The 11,737-nt window shown below is 48.4% G+C and overlaps 1 protein-coding gene across 1 annotated transcript in view; it reads left to right on the top strand.

Annotated features, from left to right (window-relative positions):
- The window catches only part of SEZ6L (seizure related 6 homolog like), a 152,896-nt gene extending 141,771 nt beyond the window's left edge, over positions 1–11,125 (top strand). Inside the window, exons 14-17 of the mRNA XM_037879011.2 lie at positions 1,030–1,062; positions 1,692–1,806; positions 2,243–2,345; positions 5,836–11,125. Of these exons, the coding sequence (XP_037734939.1) occupies positions 1,030–1,062; positions 1,692–1,806; positions 2,243–2,345; positions 5,836–5,865 (281 nt within the window). The 3' untranslated portion in view covers positions 5,866–11,125. The remainder of the gene's footprint in view (positions 1–1,029; positions 1,063–1,691; positions 1,807–2,242; positions 2,346–5,835) is intronic.
- The last annotated feature ends 612 nt before the right edge of the window (positions 11,126–11,737 follow it).

An 11,737-nucleotide genomic window follows, 5' to 3' on the forward strand; every position in this document is an offset into this window, starting at 1 on the left:
CGTATTCCCGGGCTTTTGCAGATTGCTCAGGAGAGGGTAATGTAATTCCCCTGGGCCCCAGGCTTCAGTGTGCAGCTGATTTTCCCTGAAGTGATATGGTGCTTGCTGTGAGGCCAGTCCGAGAATGCCTTAAATGGGTGCCGAAGGGCCAAAAGCATCCAAAGAGCTCAGGGTTGGTGGCACGGTTTGGGGTCTGTGGAGAGAAGCAGAGACCCCAAATTGGGGGACTCCCCATGCCCACATGCTGATGGAAGAGACCTCTGGGATGTGTCACTGCACAGGGCAGGGGCATGGGTGTGAATGGGAGGGAAAGTTGAGAAGGATGCACAGACACAAGGACACTCACATGGGATGCCCACTAGAACTATATTTCCTCTCTCTCCTAAAACAAGGACAAGAGGATATTCAATGCAATTGAAAGGCAGCACATTTAAAACTGATGCAAGGAAATCTCCTTTTACTCAGCATGGGATTAGCCTTTGGAACTCACTGTCACAAGATGCCATTGAGACCAAGAGCAGAGCAGGATTCAAGAAAGAAACAGACACTGATATGAATAATGAGAGCGGCCACAGTTAAATGAGATAGGGCTGAAAATATTAACGAAGGTTATAAACTCTCACGCTCAGGGCATAAGGCGACTGCTTCTGACAGGGTTTCAGGAAATGTCCCCAAAGGGCAAGTTATTCCATAATCACCCACTGTGGGCTTTCCGGCACCTTTCTTGGAAGCATTTGAAACAACCCACTCTTGGAGAAAAGAGAGCAGATGAGATGGCCCATCAGATGTTCCTATGAAAGTGCTCAGCAAGTGTCCCCTGAAGGAGGAGATCCAGGGGGTTTCCTTATGCTGCTGGGAATGACCTTCTGGCTAGTTCTAATTTCTGGCCTAGGGCACTAGAGTTTTCACAAAGAGGAAAAACAGTAAATCCAGCTGAGGGAAATGTGGGTATTTTTCATGTTTCACACGAGGCTGCCAGCCCCCATGACCATCTCGAACCCTGCCAACAATTCCCAATTTCTCTTGCAGTGAATCAAGACAGTTTTGAACACGCTTTACAAGGTGAGTGAAATGCATTTGTTGGAAAATCCCAGTCAGGCAGATGTCTGGCACCTCTCTCTGGAGAGTGCAGCACCTGCATTTGATCACACAACGCAAACCAATTTGCAACAAGTATGCATTGCAGCATTGCCATTGCTCTTCAGTTCAGAAATTAGAGACTGTGGAATGTGGCTGGGCTGACCACTCTGCATGGGAGGGTGTCACGTGCCCTCAGTACAGGACTCTTCAGAGGGATGGAATATTTGGGGAGGCCCTCTGGGCAGAAGGGCTTGATCTGAGGTTTTGAGTACTTGTGGTACCCAATGGGACCTGCAGCTGGGACCACTGGATAGCAATTGCATTTCAGACAATAAAATCTCTCTTTCACCTGCCCGTCTCCTACAGGGCACTTCGAGGCCCCTCTTTGTGCTCCCAGCTGACAGTGGGACGCTAGACAACAGATGGGGTTGGTTTGGGCTTGTGAAGAAACCTGGCTTTTGCGTTACATTTCAAACAAGCAGCATTCTGCAGCTGGCCGCAGAGACAAGGCAGCACCGTGCGGGGAGGGAAAGGTTAGGAGGGAAGAAAGCCCGAGGGGGGAGATCTCAAATGTTTGGCCTATGGGAACATAATGAATACTGTGTTTTCAGTCGCGGAAGCTGCCGCAGAGACGTCGCTCGAAGGGGGAAACATGGCGCTAGCCATATTCATCCCGGTGCTGCTCATCTCGCTACTGCTGGGCGGTGCATATATCTATATCACAAGGTGGGGACCACTGTCACAGCAACACGGGGCACTTCTCCAGGGCCTCGACGCCAGGGATCTCAGAGCGCTGGGCAAACAGCAGCTCATAAGCCTCCCCATGCCCGCTGAGGCAGTGCTGTGTCCCTCATGAGAGGAAGCACCCAGCAGCTACCCCCGGAACCTGTGGGTGCTGAGGGAGCCAGGCAGCTCCGAGAATCAGGCCCTGACCTTGCAGGGTTTGCTGCCAGGAGTGGGTGATCTCGATGCTGAGCGGTGAATGCAGGAGGGAGAGCAAAGGGGAATGGGCGATTTGGGAGCGTGAGTGTGGGCTGCCTTGCTCGGTGCATGTCACCAAGTGACTCCATTGGCTTCACCAGCCCACGTGCGCGAGCCGTTGGGGCCTGCGTGGTTCTGACCCAGTGAGGTGACGTCTCTCACTTGCTTCTCTTTTTCTCAGATGTCGGTACTACTCCAACTTGCGCTTGCCCCTCATGTACTCCCACCCGTACAGCCAGATCACAGTGGAGACGGAGTTTGACAACCCAATTTACGAGACAGGGGTGAGTTGGCCTTTCGGTGCCTCAGTTCTCTCCGTCTGTACATTACATTAAACTGAAGGTGAAGGCCTGGCACAGACTCACAGCAAGAGGGATTTAGAGTAGCAGCCGTGTTAGTCTGTATCCGCAAAAAGAAAAGGAGGACTTGTGGCACGTTAGAGACTAACAAATTTTATTTGAGCATAAGCTTTCGTGAGCTACAGCTCACTTCATCGGATGCATTTGGTGGAAAATACAGTGGGGAGATTTATATACACAGAGAACATGAAACAATGGGTGTTACCATACAGACTGTAACGCGAGTGATCAGGTAAGGTGAGCTATTACCAGCAGGAGAGAAAAAAAAACCTTTTGTAGTGATAATCAAGGTGGGCCATTTCTTGGTCTCAGTGTCACAAGTACTCCTTTTCTTTTAGCAAGAGGGAAGGTTACGAACCCCCCTCAAGACTCCCCATGAGAGACCATCTCTGCTTATCTCCCTCCCTGTCACAGTGGGCAGATGATGCAGCAGGTCAGCCAGAAAAATCAGCCTTTACGGGAGTTTCAATGGCACCAGCATTTCCACCCCACCCTGGGGACACGGTGAGCCAGACCATCAGAGCGCGGGGCATTAGAGTTTAGCCAAGGAGGGTCTGCCAGGGGTCGCCCTGCTCCGGTCTCTTTTCTCACCACAAACCCTCGGAGACCTTCTCCTGGTCACTCCCTCTGTGCAGTTTATTTACAGTGTTCCGTCCAAATGTGTGCGGCTCTGTATTTACAATAGCAGACACTTCTTAGCTCACTCAGCAAAGGAGGGGAGAGACAGACAGCACCTTCCCCCTGAAAGCTCTCTCCTGGCTCTGACTCCCCAAAGCCTGCCCGTCCGTCTCTTCCCCCCAGGCATGTCCTTCCTGTGCCTTTTCTACCTGCTGGGCTGATGGGTTAATTAGCCGTGTATCATAGAAGATTAGGGTTGGAAGAGACCTCAGGAGGTCATCTAGTCCAACCCCCTGCTCAAAGCAGGACCAACCCCAACTAAATTATCCCAGCCAGGGCTTTGTCAAGCCGGGCCTTAAAACCTCTAAGGATGGAGATTCCACCACCTCCTTAGGTAACCCATTCCAGTGCTTCACCACCCTCCGAGTGAAATAGTTTTCCTAGACCTCCCCCACTGCAACTTGAGACCATTGCTCCTTGTTCTGTCATCTGCCACCACGAAAACAGCTGAGCTCCATCCTCTTTGGAACCCCCTTCAGGTAGTTGAAGGCTGCTATCAAATCCCCCCCCCCATTCTTCTCTTTTGCAGACTAAATAACCCCAGTTCCCTCAGCCTCTCCTCGTAAGTCATGTGCTCCAGGCCCCTAATAATTTTTGTTGCCCTCCGCTGGACTCTCTCCAATTTGTCTGCATCCTTTCTGTAGTGGGGGGGCCAAAACTGGATGCAATACTCCAGATGTGGCCTCACCAGTGCCGAATAGAGAGGAATAATCACTTCCCTCGATTTGCTGGCAATGCTCCTACTAATGCAGCCCAATATGCTGTTAGCCTTCTTGGCAACAAGGGCACACTGCTGACTCATATGCAGTTTCTCATCCACTGTAGTCCCCAGGTCCTTTTCTGCAGAACTGTTGCTTAGCCAGTCGGTCCCCAGCCTATAGCGGTGCATGGGATTCTTCCATCCTAAGTGCAGGACTCTGCACTTGTCCTTGTTGAACCTCATCAGATTTCTTTTAGCTCAATCCTCCAATTTGTCTAGGTCACTCTGGACCCTACCCTCTCCCCCCAGTTTAGTGTCATCTGCAAACTTGCTGAGGGTGCAAGTGCCGTCCATCCCATCATCCAGATCATTAATGAAGATGTTGAACAAAACCAGCCCCAGGACCGACCTCTCTCCAGTCCAATCCCAATCCATCAGGCCCAGCTCTGCCTTGCAGGTTTGCTCTGGGGCAATGGAACTGGTGATGCAGTGATCAGAGTGCTGGTCCAGCTGCTGTCGCCCCGCGGAGCCTGGCAAAGGAAGATGCAGAGGAAGCCATTTGGAAATGATGATGAACCCTTTGCAGTGGGGCTGCTTGGCCTTGCAGAGCTGGGAAGGGGAAGCCACTCTGCCATGGAATGGAGTCGCAGGGAGTCCTGAAAGCCTCCCGCAGTGTGTCGTCCAGAGACAGCATGGCTCTATGCGAGCCCCTGGGCCACCACATTGACTCACACCAGGAGAGAGGGGCTCACAGAAGTTCTGTTCAGTGCAGCATCCCCTGCTCCTCTCCCTGCCCTCCGGGCAGCTTGAGGAGCACATCAGGACTCTGCTGTCTAGTGCGAGGGAGCTAGAGGCTACAAGTTATCCACCCAGGGGCCAGAAGAGGTGCTGGCTTAACGTAGGGGGTTTGCCTTAATGTAACTAATACTCTCCTGCTGACCTCCCCTCTCCTGGCCCTTTGGCGTGTGAGACTCCCTCGGGCGCAGCTAGGACCCCTGACCCCACTCAGAGCTGAGGTGTAAAGCGGGGGATGCGAGTGGCTCTGTGGAGTCTGCAGTGACATGACATGCAGGCTGTGGGGCAGGTACAGCAGTTACACTGAACGAATCTCCCCCAAGGTGTCTCTGAGCTAAGCCCAGGGCCGGGGGAAACTGCGGGGCCTGCTGGAAGTACCATCCTCACCTCCTGCAGCTGCTTTACACAATGGCTTCTGTCTAACTTCTAACTAGGAGAGGGCCGGATCCTACCAGGTGCTGAGCACCCCAGCTCCCGTTACGTGCAAGGGAAGTGGGGTGAGAGTTGAGGGTGCTCAGCATGTCTCATGCCTAAGCTCTGAGTTCCATGCTAGGATAATGGGCATGTTTGAGCAGCCAGGCGTGAGTGTCTGGGGGCGTGAGAAATAAGGCAGTGCCTTGGCGTGAGTTAGGTCTTCAAATCCATGTTGCCTGCTCTCAGTTTTATCACGAGCCTCACAATATTTGGTGTTTGACTCAGAGCCCCGGCTCCCACAGGCAGCAGATTGGGTAAGAATCTCAGCTTTTATTTTAAAAAGCCAGCTTCCAGCCCTGTGGTTGTGAACAAAAGCTGAGAAATGTGGCCCACGTGTGACCCAAAGGCTCGGAAACCGGAAGGCAGAGTAAAAGACCCCCAATGTATTATTTGTTTAAACCTCACAATTTTTAAACCAATCTTGTGATTTTGGGGACCTGATTTATGATTTTTGAATGTCCGGGGTTGGCCATACTTTTGTCTCCATGAGAAAACTGTACCAAACAACAAATTGGTTTAGAAGCGGTTCTGGTTAAATTGACATAGCCCTCTTGCATGGGCACTCTTCAATAGAAATCAAAGGTAGACACCAGGGGCTTTGAACCCTTTAACTACATTAGCTTCTAAACCAATTTAATGAAATCAAGACAGTTTTCTTGCGTTGACAAGGCCTAGATGTCACCTGGGTCTGATCTCACATAGACCAGGGCTGATTAATCTGGGTGGAAACCCAGCCATTCCCTTAAACATGCGTTTTCTTCTTTTTAGGAAACAAGAGAATATGAAGTTTCAATATAAAGACAGTGATACAAGAGTCTCCAGATGTGAACTTAATTCACTCCAATAGAACTTCCTCAGTAACTAATCCAGAGACCATGTGGAGTTTAACTGGAATCCTGGACCTACTGTTGTCTGTCCTTTTGCCTCTTTATTGATGATTTAACTGTTTTCTTCACTGTATTTATTCTATTTAACTTGAGATAGGTGTGTTCAAAGTGTTACCGGCAGGCTGTGCTCCGCTCCCTGGGTGTACCCAGAGCTCTAAGGACCAGTGCAGAGCTACCAGTCCACACATGAAGGTGGGGAGGGTGCCCCATCCCACAGCAGCGACAGCCTCCAACTCTGCACTGGCCACATGCAAAGGGATTTTACGGTTTTTGTGTTGTTAAAAATTAAAATGTCTCTATGCGAGATCCTGCAGCTAACTGCCAAGAGCTGGGATAGACACAGAGCTTGATTCCTTGGTATTATACATAGAGAGTCTTCCTGAGCACTGTCCTAAGCTTAACTACTGCCCACACATTTCCGGTTCTCCTAGAGTTTGATCAGGCGTCTGGTGCTACGCTCTCTCCGATTCAAAGAGCAGTGAGCAGAGGGAGCAGCCTCCCTCCTGGGGCCCATCTCAGGAAAGTTGCCAGGCAGGTACTGCATGATGCCCTCGGGTGTCTGGGGAGAAAGGGGAAGCAGAGACCAAACAAGCAAGTTACATGCTACTTGCTTGGCCCAGTTTGTTTTTAACCCTGGAGAGGCACATACAAGAACATGTGAGCTGCTGCAGAGAAGCCTTAACATGTGCAACCAACGATTGCTGAGCATATCGACCCCGGTCTGAGAGACCTTAGCAGCATTGCAAGGGGACATGGGTAAAATCTTCTAGGGCAGTGTTACCACTACACTGGGAACAAACAGGCTTGCCTGTCTTCTGCTCACGCCTGGTATTGCTCTTTAATAACATTGACTGTGGCCATTGCGAGGAATATCCAGTCTCTCTCAAAGTCTGAGTTCACCTTTTGCCCACTTTACAGTAAGTATCTCAGGGTAATAACGATGGAATACAGGATCCTATCACATGCTCTGGTTAATTTTGGAGCATTCGCCCTTCAAGATTACGGTGCCCTCATGCAACTGGAAGAGTCCACTGTTCTTCTGGAATAGCTGCTCTGGGAAGGGCAGGTGGAGTGATTAGTTAGCCACAGGTCTGCATGGGAAGAGCCAGAGTCAGTCCTTCCTCCCATCTTCCCGGAGCATGCAGAACCGGCAGAGTGCGTTAGATCGGATCTCAGCAGCATGGGAAGACTTTATGGCAGCAACCAAACCGCCATGTTCCTGTCATTCCAAACCTAGTCCAGGGTCCGTGGCAGAAAACAGGGTCCAGTCAGCATTGTCCACTCAAAGCTGCACTGTCCAGCTTGGAGCTAAGGATGGGAAATCCCCTAGATTTGCACTCCACTTGCGAGTCAGGCATTGGGCAAACCCCACCTGGAGAAGAGAGAAGGGAGCAGTGGGGTCATTGTAGGGAAGAAAGTCAGGTAGCAAACCTTCCCTGACTGCAGCATAGGAGCCCAATCACTGGAGGAGCATAACAGGCAAAATAGAGCCTTTAGTAGCCACTTCCATCTTGATCTAACCCTGTGACAACTGGACTTCAGTCACCACATTCCTAGTCTTTGGTTCTGGAGAATAACGTGTTCGCACTTAACAAAACAAATGCTCAAATGTTTTCTTTTCATGGAAACATAAAAATTCACACAAGGTGCCATTGACAAGTTACCAGTACTTCTCTTTCACAGAATTGGCGGTCACACCGGGCCATTCCTGCTACCATCGGAGGAACGGTGCCGTTGATGTCTCTTTGGCTGCTGGTGTCTTTATTCTGTCTTTGTGGAATGCCAGTTATAACCAGGACAGTGTTTTCAAGTCCGTTTGAGTTTAGAGACGGTTAGGGCATCTCTGCAGTTGTACGACTGAGACATTCGATTTTTTTTCCTTTGAAGAAAACAGTCAGCAGAATGTGTATTTGTAACTTGCAAAGGTTAAAAAGAAAAAAGAAAAAAAAACAAAAAAAAAAGGTGCCAGAAAGGTACCAGGCGTTTCATTTCTGTTCATACACGTCTGTTTTTATAAGAACAATGTGAAAATGGTTGGGATTAAATATTTTTGAACATGATACAGGACTTCCCTGGGAAGCTCTGGAATTTAGTGTAACCTTAATACAAATTGTACTATATTTTTTAAAGGTTGAAAATAAGCTTAACAGAAATTTGAGCCACAGAATATGCCTGTGGCTCAGCCTGTATTACGTGCTGCGTACACTTCAACGCTATCTGCCATGTGGTCTGCAGGTCTCCATGGATACACACACAGGCCCTTACATCGTCACCTTGAATGAGTCGGATCGGAAATGCGTGAATGGTGCAGAAGATTCCCCCTGGCCTGAAGCTGTGAAGATCAATGTGTTGGGTCCATCTCACCGTATTTTTGCTGTGGAGTTTTTCCTCCAGAAAATGGGCACAAATTATCCCCTGCAGCATATGAGCCTGGTGGCTCTCTGGGGCGCCTAAGGGCTAGATTCGAGTCCCTCAGAAGTCGCTGGGATGAGAGTTGGCTCTCTGTGTTCTCCAAAGACTACCCAGCCCCAATGGGTCTTTAGTTTCCTTTAGATTTGGTTTTACAAACTATTGAGACGCAAATCTCTTCATTTCCCCCTGAGAAGAAATACAGGAGCAACTGCTCCTTCACTTTTCACTCTCATGAGCTCCTGTGTATTACCACACGATCAGGGCAATGTGCTGTCCTCTTTAGAACAAGCCTGCTGTGCGACAGGGCAGGCGGATGGATGGCGGGTAACCAGGAATGGAAGTGATCCCTAATTTACTTACTATTTCCTTTCGATACATATATAAATATGATAGGATGGAGAGGTGGAAGGCCTCATGGCCGCTCACTTTAAAATGCCTTCCCTTGCCTCCTGCTGTGTTACTTTAGTGCATTATTTAGTATATTATTAAACCAAGCCTTCTGAGCAAGAGACCCTACCAGACACATCTGTTTTCTGGGGCACAGAGCCTCTGCATTGGTGGCCTGGGCTCATCTGGATGCAGTTTCCATGGGCTGAAGACTGGGGAGAAATTTCAGCCCTGCAGTAAACAGGCCCCACTCGCAGGGAAGAGAAGGGGAGACACATCTGCTTCCTGGGCTGGTTTGGCTGTGGATCTTTTACTGCTGGTGCCATTACCTAAGAGGCGTTTGCACTTTGTCCCAGGGCAGAATGAAAGCAAGTGGGAAATGAGACAAATGCCCTTGCCTTATTCATGGATGAAAACAACAGACTTTCCCCGGTCTCCTCACTAGCATTTCTATTGAACATCACAACGTCCTGCCCCATGGGACAGGGTCAGGGAAACACCCCTCAACCTTGGAGACTGGCTCCGTCTGGGAGTCAGTATGGCCAAAACCATCCAACCCCGTGGGATCAGAGATTTGCACTAGCCCTGGCAGAGTCCAGGACTTTCTTCTCAGTTGAGCTGAGACTCTGGTCTGGGTGCAGAGCTCAGAACATCTGCCGATGGAGCGCATACTCCATGAGGTCTGTGTTTCCGCTGTCAGCAGTCAGGTTCCAGACTCTGTCTGAACATACAGGATAGAGATCACTGACTGGGAACAATGCCAAGGAGCCAGTCTGGAGACAACTCCACAGGAAGACCAGAAGGGTCAGTGGAGATAAATTTCAGAGTAGCAGCCGTGTTAGTCTGTATTCGCAAAAAGAAATGGAGGACTTGTGGCACCTTAGAGACTAACCAATTTATTTGAGCATAAGCTTTTGTGAGCTACAGCTCACTTCATCGGATGCTCACGAAAGCTTATGCTCAAATAAATTTGTTAGTCTCTAAGGTGCCACAAGTACTCCTTTTCTTTTAGTGGAGATAAAGGAGATTGACTGTCCTGAGGAGTTTACTCATAAATTTTAAGGCCAGAAGGGACCATCATGATCATCTGGTCTGACCTTCTGCACATTGCAAGACACAGAACCTCACCCACCCACTCCTGTAATAGACCCCTAACCTCTGGCTGAGTTACTGATAGAATCCCTTCTTATTGCCCTCAACTCTGCTATAGAGTTCTCCTTGTGTTCTTTTGCTTCCCGTATCAATTTCTACAATTTCTAGCTTTTAATTTTATATTCATCACGATCAGCTTCCTTTTTGCCATTTCTAATTTACATGTTTTTAAAAAATTATAGCTGCTTTCACCGCCTCTCTAACCCAGGCTTGTTTGTTTTTTAAACCAGTGCAGTCCTTTCTCTCAGGTGTGGCTTTGTGGGCATCCAGTAAAATGCCCCTACAAAGTTCCTAATTATCATTCACATTTTCCGGATTAAATTCTTTCTTCTAGGTGATTTGGCTCGGAATTGTTTTCAGCTTTGTAAAGTTGGCCCTGAAAGCTGGAAACATGAGGAGTAAGCATGTGGCAAGCAGTGCATTCAACACAAGTGTTCTCCTAAGGGCCGAATGACGTAGGACACTCTGCCGCCTGAGCCAAAGTCCGTCCAAGTCAATGGAAAGACTCCCACCAACTTCACAGAGTTTTGGATCAGGCCCTTAAAGCATAACGTTGACTAGGGAGGGCTAGCAAAGTGTCTGAGGCAAATTCCACCAGTCTAGCTTTTTTTGCTGTATTCACGTTGGTCCCCATTTCGTATGTTCACAGTTTCAGAAACAAAACCCAGCGTGGGACTGGATGGAAAAAGGAAAACATTTTCTCATATAATTATTTTTGGTTGCTCAGGGGGCTTTAAAGGGAGAAGAGGCGCATATGCAGAACAGGGGAGTTCTAATGCACAGCTCACAACATTCCCTGCACGCCAGCAGGGACGGGCCGAACCCGAACTGTGCCACAGGTTTACGTAGCATTGTCTCTACTCGTGCACATCTTTACACGTGGTTTGCATGCAGTACAGCTGTATCACAGCTGTTCACCTGTCTGCGATGCCTCCTGGTTTTTTTCATCCCAGCCATCAGAATATCCTACTTGTGTTCACATGAACGATAATGGATTTGTAGGGCGACATACTGTATATTTTTCATGCTATTTTCTTGAAGGTAAACTACAATTTCTTAAATCTTAAATCTTATTCTTAAATCTGAATATGGATGAATTTACTGTGTTAAGAGAAGCATTCCCGCAGTCATAACTCTCCCTCCATATTAATGTACAAACATCCTTCAGCTCTGTCTGTGGTACTGTACTCTGAGTGCAATAAATTCCTCATTTTGCGTCAGGTCTGACCTCTCCTCATTTGTACAACTGTTGAGAATAACCATTTGCCCTTCTCATGCCTCTTTCATCTGAGGATCTCAAAGTGCTGGATGAATATTAATAAATTAAGTCTCACAACCCCTGTTAGTAGCTACTTTACTATCCCATGTTTCACAGATAGGGAAACTAAGGCACGGACATGTTAAGCATCTTACTCAAGATCACCCAGCTGGGAATAGAATTCACATGTCCTGTCTCCTTCTTCCGGGCTCTGATAACTAGGCACTGGAATCCATCCTATAGTTTCTAATAAGTGTGGACAATGGGAGTGTTGTCACTGCTTTTGTAAGTTCGTGCTTTGTGACTTCTTTATTGTCGGCTGGCTTCCCGGTTTGGTAAAAATACTCAGCCCTACACCCTGAAACATAATGAGCCTTGTGGGAGATGGCCCTGCAACTTGGCAGGCAGAATAATGGAATGGCTGATACAGGACTTGAGTAACAAAGAATTAAAGGAGGATAATATAGTTAATGGGCTTATGGAAAAGAGATCTTGTCAATCTAATCTGATATCTTTTTTAATGAGTTGACAAAGCTTGGTTGATAAAGATAATAGCGTTGATGCAATAGAGTTC

Source organism: Chelonia mydas, chromosome 15 (genome assembly GCF_015237465.2).
Source record: "Chelonia mydas isolate rCheMyd1 chromosome 15, rCheMyd1.pri.v2, whole genome shotgun sequence".
In the NCBI taxonomy this organism is placed as follows: domain Eukaryota; kingdom Metazoa; phylum Chordata; order Testudines; family Cheloniidae; genus Chelonia; species Chelonia mydas.